We start from the raw sequence: 20,473 nt of genomic DNA, 5'->3' as shown, positions 1-20,473 counted from the left end.
TTTAATCACCCCCCTAAATAATAATAATGAATAGAGACGGTCGAATTTCATTTTGTTCATTTGAAAAATTCGGATGCCATCGAAATGGAATGGTCTCGTCATATTTGTACATATATGGGGTTTTGTTTTGCTAATGTAAATTAATATATATGAGTTGGCTCGTGTTGTGTTAGTGTGCAGCGTTTCAGCGTTTTAATTTTAAATAAACGTGCTTAATTGCTTGCTTTTCATTTACAACTGATGTTGGTGGCGCTAGCCAGATAGATAAAACGTATGTCTGTAATCCACTGGGGTGGATCCACAAGTCAAGTTGTATATGTATTAAATACATACATAAACAGCCTATATACATCCCACTGCTGGGCACAGGCCTCCCCTCAAACAACCGGAGGGGGTATGGAGCATACTCCACCACGCTGCTCCAATGCGGGTTGGTGGAAGTGTTTTTACGGCTAATAGCCGGGACCAATGGCTTTACGTACCCTCCGAAGCACGGAATCATCTTACTTTTGCGGACAATCAGGTGATTCAAGCCTGAAAAGTCCTAAACAAAGGACAGTCTCACAAAGTGATTTCGACAATGTCCAGATCGTGATCTTAAAGCTCTAACCACTAGACCACGGATGAAACATTATATGTATTATGAAACAATTTCTATTCTATTCTATAAACTAATAGACAAGGTGTCACGTAAAAACGCACATCTAATTTATCGTACTAAAACGATGGTAGGTGTTTTTCATGTCGAACACGTTTAATTAAGATTTTAAGTTCGTGCTGCGCTGTAAATGTAAATCCGACTACGTATTTATTGGCCAGCGACTATTCGCGTTGTATGACAGACGTAATGTCTAGCCACTTGCCGTAAACAGACTCACCGTAGCGGGAATCCCCGTTAGGGGAGTCGCTGTCAACGCTAAAATTCCTTCGATTATTTTTTAATAGTTTGTCATTATACATTTTATTTTAAATTTGGGTAATTTGCAGCACATTATGGGAGTGAAACTCATTTTAATAACACTAAAATATTAATGAATTTTCCGACAGGAAGTTCTATTTGATAACAACTTAGAATCATGGTCTGAATCATTCCCTAAAGTTTTCGTTGCGGTATCACTAACATCTTGTAAGTATAATGTTGATGTTGGCTAGGTATTCACAATATTGGCAACTACGGAGCCTATTCTGCGCATGGCCCGACTTGTACTTGCCTGGTTTTTTTATGTTCGGTGCATTCTATTGTACATGATTAAACCAAGCATTAATGTTAACGATACTTAATTTCACTTTGCGTTTAATGAGTGTTTTTCTTATTAGGAAATATGCGGCACAGTGTATCACGATGTATGATTATAATTGTGTGTTCATTCCAACTCCATTTTTGTTACCAAAATTACAGTAATTATAAGGGTGGACAAGAGAAAAAACTTGCGTTGAAGATCCTCGGGGGTGATCCGACAAGTCTAAAGAACTTTCCTTTCAATGTGTTTTTCCTTAATTATGCCGGAGTTTGTTCCGGTGTTATATTAACCAGTAAACTAGTGCTTACAGCCGCGCATTGCCTCGATGTGAACTATAATATTTTAGAAATGCGAATATATGCAAGTACGTATTTGAAGAATATATATATTATACTCGCTCCTTGTTCGAGAGGTTTTTAACAGTGTAGTCTACGTCTTATGCTCCAGCATCGTCACAATTTTCAAAGCTCATATCCAAAGCTAAAAAAAAAAGTTAGTTTCCCGCTTCCTGAACGCAGCTGTCAACTAATGTCATTACGGTTTTTGTGCACCGGCGCGTCACTTCGCCTCCGTAAATAAACTAATTGAAAACCAATATTTAATACAAAAACATGATTGATATAGTGCGAAAAATCTGTTACTTACATAATCAAGTGCTTTTTTCTCTAAAAAAGCTAGAAACAGTACCAAAGAAAAAATGTGGATGACAACGAGCGTAAGTTCTTTTTGGTAAAACAAAATGTGGATTAAACTGGTAAGTCTTAACATTATCCATCTACTAAAACAAGAGAAGATATAATTATGATCAATTCAATTTCATTCCTTTTATTGTCGAAAACAAATAACTTTTTTTGAGGTTATAATTTTATAATCCTAACATTCGAAGAAGTAACTTAAGTTGGTACTTATTACTAATAAAAGTAACTAGTTTTATTAACAGAAATAATAATAATATTAAAATTGTATCGTGTTCGTGTTATAACAGTGATTTAAAAGTTATACTTTATTCCAATGTTGATGTTGTTTAAATTCGCCTTATATAAGGCAGGCAAAGATCTGAGGACTATACAGTCTTGACTTTAGTAATTTAATATTCGAAAATCACGATCAAAATAGGCCTAAGCCTTGTCTTCAGTCCCTGATTGCCGCGTTTTTATTTTCATCTGTCAAAAAAATAAAAAATAAAAAAAAATATATTTTTTTTTGTTTCTTTTTGTAATTCGTGTTCTTGGCTTATGTTGCGGTTGATAACTTACTATCAGCGAATGAAATGAGCAGTTTTATTATAAAACAAAGAGAACCAGTGAAATATAACCGCAGAATGGCATCGAAAAGTAAATAATTAACTCGGAAATAATTTGACAAGTTCAGATAATTACATGACAAGCACTTCATGTTTACCCTGTTCATCAAGAAGTACCCATGACACAGTAGTACTCGATATCACAGAGGTCATCTACACCATTGGTAGACAAGATACATAACTTATTCAAGATAACACTTAAAACATTTAGAGAATTATAATTGGTTTACTACAAGATAACCATACTTAAAAATGATATTATATATATTATAACAGTACATAATCCCTTCTCACAGTCTCTGTTAAGTGGTGTTAATAATGTTATCTTCTCCGAATGATACTTACAATATAAGATGATGATAATGTACCCTAACAATAAAAACAGAAAGAGTGTTAAGAGAGTACAGGCAAAGATAGCCTTATTATAGTAAGCAATTTCTTCCAAATTACTCTAATCTTATTATAATTCAAGCTTCCAACGTATGGGTGATGATTATTGGTACCAACCTAACTAACAAGAGAACACCACTTGGAGAGTCACCTAGTTAAGCACTAGTAGTGAACTGTCTGACTAGAGAATAGACAGACTATTTGTTTCCTTTTAGAGCTATCACAATAGAGGATAGACAATGGAATTGATGTATCAACCCTATTAACATAAAAATCAACCACTAAGACTGTTGCAAAGCGCAAATATACCTATGCCTTATTTTAATACCTAGAGCTATCATTTAGCGGACGGGCAGTGGACTTGATGGTACCAACTTAATGTACATAAGAGCTATCACTAGGAAGTTTGCCATTGCTAAGCGCTAATATACCTATTTTACATTTCCATACCTAGAGCTATCACTTAGAGGATAGACAATGGACTTAAAGGCACAATGCACATAAGAGCTACCATTAGGAAGGTCGCCATTGATAAGCGCTAATATACCTATTTGTCATTTCCATACCTAGAGCTATCACTTAGAGGATAGACAATATACTTGAAGGTATCAATGTAATGAACATAAGAGCTACCACTAGGAAGGTCGCCACTGACAAGCGCTAACATACCTATTTCTCATTTCCATACTTAGAGCTATCACTTAGAGGATAGACAATGGACTTGATGGTATCAACCTAATTAACAAAAGATCTACCACCAGGAACGTCGCCATTGCCAAGCGCTAATATACCTATTTATCATTTCCATGCCTAGAGCTATCACTTAGAGGATAGACAATGGACTTGAAGGTATCAACACAATGAATGTAAGAGCTACCACTAAGAAAGTCGCCATTGACAAGCGCTAACATACCTATTTCTCATTTCCATACTTAGAGCTATCACTTAGAGGATAGACAATGGACTTGATGGTATGAACCCTATTAACATAAGAGCTACCACGATTATGGTCGGCATTGGCAAGCGCTATATACCTATTTCTCATTTCCATACTTAGAGCTATCACTTAGAGGATAGACAATGGACTTTATGGTATGAACCCTATTAATATAAGAGCTACCACGATTATGGTCGGCATTAGCAAGCGCTATATACCTATTTCTCATTTCCATACCTAGAGCTATCACTTAGAGGATAGACAATGGACTTGATGGTATCAACTCAAATAACATAAAGCTACCACTACAAGTATCGCCTTTTGCTAAACGCTAGTAGATAGCTAGAACATAGACCAACTATTTTTTATACTTGTATTTCCATGTTTGGTTTGTCAGTTGAGGAATCGAAGATAAACCATTGAATTGTCGGGGCTTACCTACCCATGTTGAAACTCAAGATTAGACTAATGCTGAGAAACAATAGACTATTATGTCAAATTGATTATTATAAAATAATGAGAGTACAAATTCTGAAGAAATAACCGACAATTCAAAACCTAAAAGCCTCTGTTCTATTAATCAACCTCAACTGTGCTAGAAATCAAAGTATTAATAGTATGTAATGTCAGAGATTACTTTCAAAAGAGATAACTGTACACAAGACATGGTTAGAGAATACTGCTATTAAATTCTGTCAACCAACATCATAAAATTCAAATAGCACATAAATAATAATGAATAACATTGCCCGAAGAGTGAGTAAACGAGATAGCAACAGGATCTGTGGAACAGAGACAACAGTATCAGCAGGCAGCCCCACAGCCAACAGCATGAACAGAAAGCCCACAAGGAACAGTATCAGCAGGCCGCCCCACAGCCAGCAATAAAAGCAGTGATGCATCCAGTCATGATCAGCAGTGCCATAACCAGCAGTACCAGCAGCCCTACAGCCAGCAGTAGTAGCAGAGCTACAACCGGATGTATTAGCAGTCTCACAGCCATTAGTATCAACAGTGGCCCAGGCAGCAAGGCCGTTTAAGAATAGTACCTCATGAGGAGGAAGAATTCCCTATAAAGTTATAATGGGAAAATTTGCACAAGCAAATATACCTACCTTTATGATATTTACTTTTTCAAAATTTTGGTAAAATTAATTCCGAATGTCTATCACTAAAAGTTTTAGCATTATCATTAAAACATGGGATTCAAATCCTGTCTTTGTTAATCAGGAATAACAATACTAATCTCAGTATAAATTGAGGTACCTACCTGATAATATTATAACTTCAATGAAAATTTCCTTCAAGTATTACATTCGAAATTGTAAAATATTGATACCTAGTTCGGTTAGATAGAATAGTTGCCCTTTTTATTATTAACTCATAGGTGAAAAGGAAGGAAAAATAGTTCATTATTAACATATAACTTACATCACCATTAGCGTTTTCTCTAAATTATGTTGTTGTAGATTTATTATGTTGTTGCTGATCAGCCCAAAACACAGTTTACAATTAATATAAAAATTACAACAATAATGTCCCTCCACTTAATCAATCGGAACCAAACTGCAGTGGAGAAGTAACAATAATATTTTCATGATAAATATATGTTTATCCTATTTTTCGGTTAGTGTTGTAACGTAAATCAGGCAGGTCCCTTCACTAAATAACCTGACATATTAAATCTTCAGGATGGGTACGAGAAGTGAATCCCTGTGCAAACAACAGGATCATGTTAAGTTAGGTTAAAGGAAAGGATGATTTTTACGAACGATGATAATATACCTACACGACCGATAATCAATAAATTAATGTTATCCTTATATGTAACTGCATACCTAAGGGTAAAATATGTTTTATTCATTTATTTATTTTTTCCAGTAAATGATAGGACGTTATTATTACTGTCCTAAAAACAAATTCAATAATTATTACACTAAAGAGATAGCTGCGTAAACAATGTTACGTGTGTTAATGTGTTGTGTGTACGTTGTTCTATCATCTGATTGGTGGGTGAAAGGTTGCATAGAGGAATAGGAAAAAAATCCACAACAAGTTATATTTATTATTACCACATAAAAAAATATACTAAATGTTATTACCAAGCCCATATGGTCGATATTAGGTAATACACAATAACGTGGGCTCAGGTAATCTATTTTAATAAAAACAAAATCTTAATTATTCCGAAGATAATTATCACACAAGTACATAATGTAAATGCATTTCCCCTCTTTATACTTTCAGCCTCATTTAACAATATCTTATAATAAAGAGGAAAGTTTAGTTCAGTGGTTCTGAATATTTTAATGAAAAAGGTCATTTGAATAAATGTATCGAAATTCTTACTTGCACTTATATTTGTATTTTCTCTAATCAATTTGACATGTTGTCTTAGGATTCATTTAACTACTCAATGTCGACAACAATTGCCAACTTAGCACAGGATGTTATAATCAATCTTGTGTCTGGGTGCCCTCGTCATTACCCGTTCTTCTTTATGTATTTCTTCTTCTTTTATGTATGTAAACAAATAATGTGTAACTTTGATAATTATTGTAGCCCTTGGTGTGCCAATGAAAAATGAGTGTTATACTATATGATGAAGTCTCACAGTCCTTTCGACTATAACTATCGTTGTTGTTCAAGAGCTTCGGAAATGTGCTCTATGGTGAGGTCCCTGTGAGGCTCTTATAGCCAATCTTGATGTTGAGCTCCATCAGAAATTTGTTCTTGTGTAGTTCTTTTGTTGTAAAATTGATAGTAATGTGAAATAGGTATTTAATATACTTTTAAACTATGTATCTATTCTAGTACAGTATAGTATAACCATATATAACATACATAATATCGATTCCATTCTTGAGAACTGGTGAAACTTGTTTAGCGAACAGTTATTATTCTTATTGTTTTTTACATGATAATATCAAAACGTTTGGTGGAACGCCGCGCTGAGTTTATCAGGAGACGGCTGTGCCTCTGACTGCCTTTATTGGGATTAAAGTCATGGGCAGCTTAATTAGCTTTTGTGATAACAATGTATGTACTTTATTCATTAATGAATAATCATATTATTGGTACTCGTTTCAATTTAAATGTTTCATTCCCAACTAAACTTTGAACATCTACACTGTTAAAAACCTCTCGAACAAGGAGCGAGTATAATTATGAGATTAAACGAACTTACCTGTAAGTGAAGTTCTATCTCAATTATACGAAAGCTCCTTGTTCGAGAGGACTCCCTCCCTTCAATTTTAATATCCCGCCCTAAAGCTTCCACAGGTGATGGAGTTGTCCATGAAACATGCTTTAAACATAATGACATTAGTTGACAGCTGCGTTCAGGAAGCGGGAAACTAACTTTTTTTTTTAGCTTTGGATATGAGCTTTGAAAATTGTGACGATGCTGGAGCATAAGACGTAGACTACACTGTTAAAAACCTCTCGAACAAGGAGCTTTCGTATAATTGAGATAGAACTTCACTTACAGGTAAGTTCGTTTAATCTCATAATTATATAGTTCGTCATCTACCTAGCTTTTCACAGGGTTCGTCCGGGTTTGACAGCTCCGGTTTTTTAACAGATGCTCCCAGTGTGACCTTCCAATCTGAAAGGACATCCAGCCCCATTTAATTTAAGTCACATACTTCCGAAAACATATTTCTCAGGTTTGTGGTTCTCGGGCGTCCTCAGAATGTTTTTCTTTACCGCTGAGCACATGATAATTTATTTAGCCAAACATAATGAATTCGAAAATCATTGGTTTAGGCGGGCCTTAACCGCCTTTTAAGGGATATAAGTAGTACTGAAACATAATTTACGCCCGTAATATCAATCTGTCTGGGTGGGCAAAACCATATTTCAAAAGACAACTTCCAGCCACATTAAGACCTAAGTTAACATTATTATTATGATAACGTTTATTGAATTAAATTTTTACATTATGCATTGACACAAGTTCGCCTTGTTTGGAAGACAGGGTTTCAATGCACGATGCAAAATCTTATTTCAATAAACTTTATTATGTATGTCATTTTCATATCTCGGGACTATGGAGTCCCGGACTTTTGGAAGGCGTGCATGGCCGAAAATTTAATCTAAATGTAATGTGACACCAACCAGCGATTATGCTTGTATGCACGATGGGAGTGTACCCTGCACCCTGTTCGTGTAGGACTATTGCAGATTATGGGAACAAAGGGAACTGGGCTATTGGGTTGGCGGTTAGTGGCCGGGATACTGGGGCTATGGGGGACTATATCGCCTGCTTATTATTATTACATACATACATACATAAACTCACGCCCGTAATCCCTAATGGGGTGGGCAGAGCCACAAGTAATCAAAGACAACTTGCAGCCACTGTTGATACGATGTCGTAAGCTGGATATGATGAACCTTATGGTGATAAGGGATCAGCCTATCGCCCATAACATTAGTCCATCATGTTAGAGGACACAATCCCTCTGTCGGTTTTTACGACATGCCCGGGAAGACAAGCAGCTGAACGTTTTCTATGTTTTTTATTTGCTCCCAGAACAGCATAGAAGCATTTGCTCCCAGAACAGTATAGAAGCATATATTATTATTATGTTTGTCATTTCCATAATCTCGGACTCCATAGGGAGTCCCGGACTTTTGGAAGGCGTGCGTGGGGCCGAAGCCAACACGTTGGTAGAGGTCCCTTAAGACAATTATTATTATTATTACGAGTATTATTAGGTACCTATGTAAATAATTCCTTTATGGTCGACTTCTGTAGCATGCCTAGGATGATAATCGTCATACGGTGAATTCACACATATTATTATTATGGCAATGTATAGAGCGTTTATTTATGCAGAAGCGACGTCATTCTCGTCAGAGCGATAAGTAGTGACGCACAACGCCCCATGCAACGAACGGCATAGGATCCATATAAACCAAGCCTACTAAAAAAAGCATTTCCTACTTCCGAAAAATACTTAATATTACACTCAATTTTAATGTTCCGAACCTCAAAAGGAAAATGGAACCCTTATAGGATCACTTTGTCGTCCGTTCGTCTGTCTGTCAAGCAACTTTTTCTTGGGAACACGCGGAGGTATATCAAGTTGAAATTAACATCTCATACTTTTATGTACGGTCCCTTGAGGCTATAAAAAATTCAAGTTTGTAAATCAACATGATTCAAAGATACGGGCATTTTTAGACATCTTTTCATACATTTCGTAGGGAGAAAATATCTAATTACCCCATTAACCTAAAATCATCAATCATTCAATCATAAGTAAAAGAAAAATATCGAATACTTTTTTTTTGCGGTTACAAAGTTATTTGCATTTGGTAAACTAACCGCGACCTATGTCGATGTATGGAGACAATAGCTTTTCAACGGAAATGTCAACTCCTCGGTGCGCGAGTGACACTCGCACTTGACCGCCTTTTTGTATTTTCCAGACTCAAGATATTTTTTTGATCATAAGGCCGACGTGCACGAAGTATCGAGATTCATCATACATGTGCGATACAATATACCGGTGAAGTTTTCTAACGACCTCGCCATGTTGATCATTTCTGACCAGTTTCGGTTTAAGCCCACTGTCAAAAAGGCTTGGATAGCCACACACGAGCGATGGATGCGAGAAAATGAAACACGGTTTTATGTTTCCGGATGGGGGGAGATAGACGTAAGTATTTTATTGGGTATAAAATTGCGTCATCGTCCTCTTAAGGACCTTCCTGACGCCGAGATTGGATATCTAATTGCATCGACAGGCGATGTCGAAGCGTCCGAAGAATATTATCTAAAATATACTGGTTTTTATTCCAAGGACCGATTATCTAACACGAAGGTATTGACAGGTCTGGTTTTTCACAGAAGTGTATACTAATCTGATCTTCCAACTCGAAGGAGAAACCATCCCAATTACAGGTTAAGTTAGTAACGGCGACGTACTTAAGTAAATATAGAAATTATTTTGAAACAAAACTATCAGCCTTTATTGGATGTCCTTGACGCTTCGGTAAAAATTCAGCATTAAATTTTTCGCAACACTCTACAACAAAACCAATAATTACAAATAGTTTATTCAAAACCGCAAGATAAAAAATCTGCAGATACGAGTATTTTATGAATATACCGTGACTATTTTAAGTATTTTAGAATGTGGGTACAGACAACAAGAGAGGGCTTTTGAATGCTTTCATGACGTATGTGCCGCAATACAAATGCGAAGAGCTGACGGATATACGTTTGTCGAGGGAAATGTTCTGCTTATGGGGCAATGGAAAACGAGATACGTGTCGTGGCGATTCCGGAGGAGGCGTCTTGTGGAATGGGTGAGTGAGCGAGCGATGCGGCGCCCCTAGAATTAGTAGGTACTGTCGAAATTAGTGTAAAACGATTATAAAAATCGTCAGTAATAATAAATTTAAGCGGGGTGTACATAGCAACCGCGGCGCAAATAATATCTAGGGCTTTGTAGATAGAAGTCGTACATACGGCTATTGGTCAAAACCCTCGACATATTTCACGCTAAGCGCGACGCTGTTGCTATGCCGCGAGGGCTGGACTCCAAATGAATATAAATGCAGTGCCTTACCACAGGGTAATCAATAGCAAGAGTGCTGGTGATTTCCCGCAAGCGACGTATCATGGTAGCTACTCTTTCGTGCAATATTGACTGAAAACCATCTGTGCGTTCCTACCTGACGCGCTGCAGAAGCAATCCTAACCTGAATCCATTATTATAATTCCTTAAACATTTTTAAAACTTCCATTAATGTAATATTGTAAATAATGTTTCATAATTCTCTCATAACAATACACGCACACATAGAAAAATCGCCATAGTAACGTCTTAACGAGTATTAGCGGGATTTTAACGGGGTTGTCATAAAAACGTGTATCTCAATACCTACATTATGTTTCTGGTTGATGCGTCCATAATGTCAATTTTATGGTTCATCTCTCTTGACCTAAAATGCGTTATGATATAATATGAGACTTTTGCCGGCGAGGGTGTGCTGCCGCTAAAGGATGTTTTTCGGGGTACAGAACAGAGCATAGTATACCCCGCTAGTCACAAGTTGGTAGTGTGACTAGGAATGGACGATCCAACGGTGTTATGTTGGAAGTTGTAAATATGCGTCTTGCTGTGTAAACTTCGATATCGCGTTTCACGACTGCTTCAAGACTGCATTATTGAATGTGGCGCCATCTGTTGCATGTGAGCGGAACTAGCTGGCCAACTAGTTGGGTTCGCCACAAACATATAATTTCCTTTGTACAATAAGAAAATTCAATTATTGTCATTGTCTGGTAGCTCACTAATAATCCCTGACCCTGGGTTGAAAGATCAGCGATCAGACGCAGAACCTACATGATAGAAGATATGTAGAAGAATGTATTTATGTTACAGAATGGTGGTGGGAATTGTATCGTTTGGAGGCGTATGCGGCGGACATCCGGGTGTCTATGTCAACTTGTATCGTGCTCGCGAGTGGATGAACGAAGCCGCTCGTTACTTGATCCAGGAGTTTTGCAAAGTTAATGACAAAATAAAATTGAAGTGCTAGAAAAAGATGGTATTGTTTTGATTTTGGTTCGGTGCGAAAATTACGTACGGCTACAAAATGGATCAAAAATTGTATTTAGATACCTTATAAAAATAAAAAAATCGTAACAATTGTAAAAATAACCAGAGGGATTATGGGTTATAGGTACACCGACTATACTCACTTATATCAAAAAATATCCTCTTCTGTTTTTTGTGTATTTGTCCTATTTGTTAAGTATGTTTATATTGGTGCAATAAAATGTTTTGAATTGAATTGAAATATTAAGATTTTTAGAGATTGTCATCGGTGTGGAATACAATTCAAATGCAAGAACAAGATGAACGCAGTGTTCGTAGGCACTTCATGTAAGTACCTAGGCATTGACGACCGGTTTGACTATGTCGATAATTGAACGTTCTATTCTAGTTCAATTTATATAAGTGAAACCAAACGCCTGCGTAGTTTAACGACCAAATCACCAGAGTCTATCTTGATTACATTTTTAATTGAGTTATAAAAGCACCTATAAAATTAATCAACGAAACGTAAGGCGTAGGATTCCAAGCTTAAGATCTACTTATGGATTATTTCACTGGATAGTGTGAATGTCTCAATAACTATGAGACTGGAAATTATATATTGTTATATTTTGTGTATATTACCTTTATACTGTATGGCTAATAAGGTTCTTAAGGTTCTTAGAGTTAAAATTATGCCTCCGGACAAGCATGTAGGCAAAATTGTAGGAGGCAATCCAGTGCCCATTGAGAAGTTCCCATCTGCAGCGTTAGTATTCAACTTGGGGTCATTGTGTTCTGGGACCATACTGAACAGCTGGACCACACTATCTGCTGCGCACTGCTTCGATCACAGCACGGAAGTTCATTATATGACAGTTCATGTCGGTAAGCATCGATTACTTTTTCAAAAACATTTGCATAGTTATATGAAAATAATTGTCAGACATGTTTTGTAGTAATATCTGGAGAGTTAAAAAAGCAATATCAAGGCAATTCATCTAGAAAAGCAACATTGCTATTTGGAATTTGCTTGCACTGCGCACTTATTTTTATATGCGCAAATATCAATTTGCAATATTGTTTTTTTAGATGAATTGCTTCGATGTGGCCTTTTTAACGTTCCTGTTTATTTTGACTTATTAATATCTATTATTATTCTATTTGAAAAAAAAAAAAAACAATGTGGTGGTATGTGTACTGGCTTGCTTCTGAAATCGGGAACGCCGGTTCGATGTCCGGTACCGGACTTGAGCTATTTTATATTAAAAGTAAACACTAATACAATTGGCTTAACCATTGTAGACGGGTCACCATCTATCACGTTAGTCTAACAGAAAGCTAGGTGAAGCGTACTTAGGTCATCTTGCGATGGATGTACCTCTGACTAGTCCAATTGAGAATATGTCGTCACCTTATGTCATGTCTTGTCTTATATTAACAATTTCAAATAATTCAGACCAGGAATATAATGTCGTCATTAATTTAAGAGCCACGCTCTTGTCGGTGTAGCGTTCGCCTTCCCCATGCTACTTTTTCAGGGAAAAATAGGGCAGGGAAACCACTGCCCTATTTTTCCTTCTTGCCTTCTGACCCGCAGTACTCTGTCTGACGCGATTGAGATGGCGTCCACAGTAGTCTATTTCAAAGCGGTACCCCCATCCGTAGGACTACTGTTCTCCACCTCTGAAAACAATATAATCCATACAAAACGACATCCCTCTAAATCCGCTTAGAGGATATTCGAGGATGATTCTTGAAATACCCTTTCATAGACTAGTGGACATAGTCTATTTCTTATATATCGTATTTATTAATATATTTTTTTCATTTAGGTATTTCTTTCCTAGAAACTCATAAGGCATTACTAATTTTATATGTACAGGCGCAAGACATAGACGCGACTACAAGGCAGAAGTACATAATGTAGCTTCATTGAAAATACATGAAGACTATAACAAAGTCATGCCTTTTGCATGTGACATAGCATTAATATTCGTCGAGGAGCCATTTGATTTCCGAGCAAATGTACAAAAGGCTATTTTAGTTGGAAATAATACATGGATGAACGAACGGGAGAAGGAATTCCATGTGACTGGATGGGGTTTCATAAAAGTATGTTTTTAATATTGAATTAGATGTTACTAGATTATAATATTTTGTTATAACATAGTTCGTAATTCCATTCATATTGGTAGTTCCAGTCAACCAGCCTATATTATTTAAGGTAATTCACATGAGGCCTATGATAATTAATTCATCATTACTATCTTTAACCAACAAACTTCTTAATGTTTATGTAGCTAATCACCAGAGGTTCAAGTTGCTTTTATGCTATTTAATTATAATTGTTACCTTTGGGCACCCACCAGCTGCTGCATTTTTATATAGCTAATGACATAGACCTCGTATAACAAATAGACAACCAATCTCTGTAAATAAGCGTCCGCGGCGCATCTTGTCACAAGAGTCGACGTGTAACGACACTGTACAACCGATATTGCGCTTTATTTGAACAGCCAACCCCTTCAGGACCCCGATACCGACCCCGCCGGCGTAGTCGACGACTTCCCTCAAACAGCGGTTATCGTTATCAACCCACTAGGGTCGATTAATTCTTTCAAAAATATTTTATCTCTCAGACGACGCCCTGAGCCGAGGTTCGCACCCAACTGGGCACCCTCAGGCCTGTTGTCTTAAACGTTGTACCGGGTGAGAGCCTTCAGCGCTCCACATTTGTCCGGTCAAGTAGTTAATGCCACCTGCGGCAAATCTACAAAAAGCCACGTCAAAAAAAATAAAATTGAAAAGCCATAACATCTTAATATGAGGTAACGAATCAACACAGTTTAGACGCTTTTTAGAAAAACTCCTTAGCGAATGTGAGTCTATTTGTTTATAGGATGTCAGTGGCCAATCATCATTATTATATCTGGTTTTCAGAATTATTCATAGATTTTTATAACATAGAACACGTTCAGCTGCTTCTCTTCCCGGGCATGTCGTAAAAACCGACAGAGGGATTGTGTCCTCTAACATGATGGACTAATGTTATGGGCGATAGGCTGATCCCTTATCACCATAAGGTTCATCATATCCATCTTTGGACTTCGTATCAACAGTGGCTGCAAGTTGTCTTTGATTACTTGTGGCTCTGCCCACCCCATTAGGGATTACGGGCGTGAGTTTATGTATGTATGTATGTTTTATAATCATCCATAATGTTTGTTCAATCAATGAATACCATTTGTTTTAACTGGTATTGATTTTTCTTAACTTTGACTCTTTTGTTCTAGTATTCCGGTGACTTATCTCAAGTAGGATTGTTGCTGACTACTATGCAGTTTGTCTCACGAGAAAAATGCGGCCAAATGCACAATCTAGATCTCTCTCGAGACATGTTTTGTCTGTATGGGGACGGGGAACGCGACAGCTGCACTGGAGACTCTGGTGGAGGAGTCATGTGGAATGGGTCAGTGGCCCTTATTTTACATACAGGGTGTTAGTGATACTGTAACGAATACTCATGATTCTGAGTTAATATCAAGTGGAATTACACCATCGATGATGATGGTGAAATTCCACACACGACAGACACAAAAGTATGGAACTGAAAATAATTAGTAAAACTAACATTTTAATGAATTTTGCGACGGAAATCTCCACTTGATATTAACTTAGAATCACGTTCTGAACAATACATACCTCTTAGTTTTTTTCCACGGTATCACTAACATCCGTACGGTCACGAGTACTAATATTTATACACTTTGAAACCATGTCACATTAACTTTTTTGATAAATAAAACCATAAGTCTCATTAAATGTCAAATAAGATAGTGCGACAGGGTTCTACAGTGGGTACATGATATTGCTCATGACTGTACATACCCGTACTGCTACCAGTACGTACTTGTACGGGGTGTAAGTGACATTTAATAAATATTGAAGGGGATGAGATGATTCAGCTCATGATTTTGAATTAATATCATGTTGAAATTTGTCAAAGGTACGGAAAGTAAATAAGTTTAAAAAACAAAACTATCATAAATTTAGCGAGGGAAAATTTTACTTGATATCAACTTAGAATAATCCACCAAAGTTTTCGTTAGTGTGTCACTATCGAACTCGAGTTTTTAGTGTGCGCTTATATTATGTGCTATTGTAACATATTATACATCTATGGTTTTGTATGTTTTTGACAACCTTACTGCCACATGAATGCAATTTTACTGAATTTTCTTTTTTTCTTAGAATGTTAGTTGGAGTAGTATCCCACGGCGATGGATGTGCATTGAAGAATAAACCAAGCATCTACAGCAACGTATATTATTTGAGAAACTGGATCCGAGACAACATACAAGCATACTTCGATGCCTACTGTAGGGACAATAGAAAAAGGAAAAACATATTACGCCGAATTCAAACAACGAAGAATATCACGGGCATAGATATTTTGTAAACACATAATTTTGTATTTGATTTGAGTTTTTGTTACTAAAAATATAATTAAAAATTACGGTATAAATCGAGTAAAAATTTCAGACTGCGCCCACTACAGGCACAATGGTCACTTCGCCTAAATACCCATGTAAATGCCGTTGTGTAATATAAACTATAACTAAAAACTTGTAACTATTTATGAAAACTGCTTCAAAACTTTACTATTTTAGAACTAAAAATATATTTTTTAATCAATTTATGTAAATTGAAAAAAATTCAAAAGGAAATTATTTATCTATCCTGTAGCAATGTAAAAATCTCCGTAATATGATAATAAAGCTAATTAATACATTTTAATCGTAGTGTACGGAGCGTCGATATTTTCTAATTTCTGTGAATTGTCATAGGAATTAAGACTAAGCAAGATGTCCACTCCGATACCCATGTAGTAGAAGCGGAAATGTAAAATGATCGTACTTTAGAAGTTAGAATCGGAGCGTGCGCAGCGTACGGAGCGTCGGTATTATCTAATTTCTGTGAATTGTAATAGGAATTAACACTAAGTAAGATGCCCACTCCAATTCCGATGCAGTAGAAGCGGATCGGAGATGTAAAAGGATTGACCAATCATCGCTAGGGAGAAATCGATAGAGCGTCATTTCTCTCGCACGCTGTGATTATTCGATTCCGCACTTCCGCGCTCCCCTTTACACCATCTTTGTCTCTTTCATTATGATTGCTTCCATTTAAATGAAGACAGTTAAAATCAATGAAGCGTTTTAATTCTTGGCCCTCAGGGACACCTCCTATTTCGATTTTGTTTTCTTTTTGAGGTGTCTTTTTCATATTTATTACCATCTGCCGTGTTGCACAGAATTGGTATAGGTGCGGAGAGGTGCGGACCCGCCGCCGGTCGCAGTACCTCCAGTCATCGGCATGGTTGCGTTCCCATCCATAATGCTATTTTACGACCATCATTAAGAAGAAACATAGACTTTCTTAATGAATAATTTCATTTATAACTGCATTATGTTGAACTTCTAATTATCGAATTACTCGATGGACCATGTACATGGCTCAATAAGCATGAGAGTCCTATATATTTGTGTTTTAGTTTTGATTTTTATATTATCTTCAAACGGTAAAAAGACGGTTAGAATTAACATCATGCCTCCATTTAAAGCTGTAGGCATGGGTAATCGCAAGGGCAAGATTTTTCAGGAGATCCCTGTGCAATTTAATGGGTTTCCATGGTCGGTGATAGTGTTGAACAAGGGGGCGCTGTGTTCCGGGACCGTGCTGAACAGTTGGACAGTACTGACTGCCGCTCACTGCTTTGACCACAGCAATGAAACTAAACATATTTCCATTCATGTTGGTATGTACCAATTTTTCAGATAGTGTACCAAAAAATACAAAATAGGTGCATAGTAATAAGTGCTTTATCTATTGTATATGTATAAATACGTATATGAGATATATGTTTTAATCCTATTGATTGCTTGGAGATAGAACCACCGACTTACACTAATGATGAAATCTTGGTAACGGATATTTCATCGTATAACGTATGTCTATATTTTCATCATTATATCTACAGGAGTGATGCATAAAAAAGATTACAAAGCAGAACTGCATAATGTAGCTTCAGTGAGAATACATGAAGACTATAAAAAAATCACTGCCTTCACATATGATATGGCTCTGGCATTCGTCAAAGAAGAATTTGATTTTGGCGGCGCTGTACGAAAGGCCATTCTAGCAAACGACAACTCATTCATGAATACGGAACTGCGGAATAACTTTGATTTCATCGAGACTGGATGGACATTGTTAAATGTATGGTTTTAATACATTATTTTATTGTAATTATAAGCCTTAAGTTATAGGATCCATCCCTGGGTTTCGATCTATATTTATGTACTAATTTACACCAAAATCTGCAGATTGAGCAAGCAAGCTTTCATCTTCATCTTCGTTATGACGTTTTTCACATGTCCGCTTATTAAACCTAGATTTGACAGGTCCGGACTTACCTATTACCACATTAAGAATATTTGTCGGTCAAATTGGTGATCTTGCATTGGACCGCGCTCCGATCGGTATTGCACAAGCAGTGCCTGGCTTTTGCAGTTCTTCAATTGATACGATCCTCTTGTTCCACGACCTCAATAACATCTGACAAAATCTGCTGAACCGAATTCCGAACGACTACTTATTTTGAATTTAACAAGTTCCACCATTATGGTAACAGTGTTCGTAATCTTAAGACGCTGCTCGTTTGACATTACGGAGTATGAATTGGCAAGTATCTTAATAACTTTGGTATCTGTTTCTAGTCAACTGGTTCGGCACCAAATGTAGCACTATTGATGACCACTAGATCACGAACTAAATGCGGCAAATTGGACGACATGACGGTCACTTCCGACAAGTTTTGCCTGTCCGGGGACATAAATAATTCCTGCGTAGAAAACTCTGGTGGAAATATCCTGTGGAAGAAGTTAGTGATTTATATTTATTTTACGATTATTATACACTTTTGAAAATAAATGAATTAAACGATGGTGAATGTGCCGCGCATTCTTCTTCTTCCACATGCTTCTTCTTGCGCATTGCTGACAACATACACATTGCTGATGTTGACATTGTTGTTCCGGACAAATTTTACTCTCATTCTGTATGACGGTCCATGTCGACGACAGAAAGGAGCGGAAACGCCACTGAATCCTCCGTTTTAAAGATCTTATTTTTTTTTTCAGAGTAATTGTTGGTGTCGTTTCATATCATAATGGATGTGTATCGAAGAATAAACCAAGGGTGTACAGCAACGTGTTTTATTTTCGGAGCTGGATCAAAAACACTATACAAAAATACTTTGATAAACACTGCAAGAATAGGCAGAAAAGGCAAATTTCGAAGATCGAAGAATAGTACAGACGATATTTCGTAAATGCTTGCTGATCGTTTTGTATTTGTGAAATTGTAATTAATTTGTTATTTTTTGTGTGATTTATAAATAAAGGTAAATTATTCCATATGTCCAGTAGGCAAAACAACTCATTCGTCTTCTTGCCGTTTGGGTCCTGATGTTGAAATCACTAATCATAGATTAAACCTCTGGAATAAACGCCGTTTGTTACTTTCAATTATTACTGCTTTAAACAAATGATGAAATGGATCATCTACGAAATAACCTTTAAAAAAGTCTACGAAAAATTGATTGCACGGATGAGTTATGTACGTTGAAATGTTGGCTTTCTAAGTACTTTTCTAAGATTGGAGAGGTGGATTTTATAACAAGACAGGGCTATCATGCGTTCTAAAATTTATTTTTAATTTCATAAAAGTAAAATACTTACACTTGTAGGTGACTTATAAGTGACTTCGCATAGGAAACGTATACAATGATAACAAGTTGAGGACTCTACAATGATCATTATGAATGAAACTTTCGAACTGTAGGCTTATATTCGAAGTCGTTTTCCCCAGGATTCGAAAACACCTTTGAACGCCTTTTCTTGAGTCGCGCTATAGCCGTGCGACATACTCTGTATGTATTTATCAAACAATACGACCGCTGTCGCGCGATAGCGCAGAGCGATTAATTTGAAGGCGCTGGAGGCCTTGAAATGGTCTATGTAGGTATATACAAAAATTACTTACATCCAATCGCGGACTATACTGTTCTAATAGCAGAAACGCCAGAAGATCTCAGCGATATCGCTCAATGTTCACATTGCAAAACAGTCCTTAGAGTTTTGGAGCGCAACGGATAAATTAACACAAAGTCAATGATGCATTTTGGAATTTATTTGTCAGATATAATATATCGGTAACAAGTTTCAGTGCAGTATACGTAGCGATCTATGAATGCGTGTTTAGAAGTAGTTTAACGACAGTCATCACGAGTGTCTTGATTATAATTTTTTAATTGCAATCGAACAACGCTTAGAAAGGTAATAAACCGACATGTGACGCCATGCGTAAAGAAAACCTTATTGTAAAATCGCTTATTGGACCGCCTATTTGTCTCAATAACTATGAAACTACGCTTCATATATTTTTGTATTTTAGTCTTTATAGTACCTCTGAAAGGTAAAACGATGCTTAGAGTTAAAATCGCGCGTCCAGAAAAGATGCAGGGTAGAGTTGTAGGGGGGCACCCTGTCGATATTAAGAAATTTCCATCAGCAGCGTTAATATTCAATATAGGGGCGATGTGTTCCGGAACTGTGGTGCACAGTTGGGTTGTATTGACCGCCTCCCACTGTTTTGACCATAACAATGATGTTGAATATATTAGTGTTCATGTTGGTAAGTTATCTTTTTCTTCTATCGATTCGGCGGAAAGTCATCCTCAAACGGAGGCCCTCACTCTCATGATTTTTATTGTGATATCCATGGATTCCATAGCGTCTTTCCTAGTTGGTACGAGCTGTGAGGAACATAGACCACTATCACTGATTGGAGAGTTTATTATGTTGGTATAGTTGGACAGTGATAAAACTGTAAGGGATCGCCATAATGGATTGCAACTTGGCTAAGGCCAGCCCCCAGGATGTGATAAGTATTACCTAATCTATGTTACAGGTGCAAG

At 36.8% G+C, this 20,473-nt stretch overlaps 1 protein-coding gene across 1 annotated transcript; it reads left to right on the top strand.

The window, feature by feature from the left end:
* Positions 1-847: 847 nt before the first annotated feature.
* LOC126367029 (trypsin beta-like) lies at positions 848-16,068 on the top strand. Its single transcript, XM_050010410.1, has 8 exons — positions 848-864; positions 1,400-1,605; positions 9,311-9,540; positions 10,017-10,192; positions 11,275-12,318; positions 13,316-13,545; positions 14,727-14,902; positions 15,685-16,068. The coding sequence occupies exons 1-5, from the start codon at positions 848-850 to the stop codon at positions 11,429-11,431; spliced, it is 786 nt and encodes a 261-aa protein (XP_049866367.1). The 3' UTR covers positions 11,432-12,318; positions 13,316-13,545; positions 14,727-14,902; positions 15,685-16,068.
* The last annotated feature ends 4,405 nt before the right edge of the window (positions 16,069-20,473 follow it).

Source organism: Pectinophora gossypiella, chromosome 1 (genome assembly GCF_024362695.1).
Source record: "Pectinophora gossypiella chromosome 1, ilPecGoss1.1, whole genome shotgun sequence".
Classification (NCBI taxonomy): Eukaryota; Metazoa; Arthropoda; class Insecta; order Lepidoptera; family Gelechiidae; genus Pectinophora; species Pectinophora gossypiella.
This window is presented reverse-complemented; position numbering and strand designations above follow the sequence as displayed.

Bases quoted from the DNA above. Each gene is read 5' to 3' on its own strand.
- LOC126367029 (XM_050010410.1), top strand. The intron at 1,606-9,310 runs GTACGTATTTGA...TGTATTTTCCAG, and splicing joins AGAAATGCGAATATATGCAA to ACTCAAGATATTTTTTTGAT. The intron at 10,193-11,274 runs GTGAGTGAGCGA...TTTATGTTACAG, and splicing joins GGAGGCGTCTTGTGGAATGG to AATGGTGGTGGGAATTGTAT.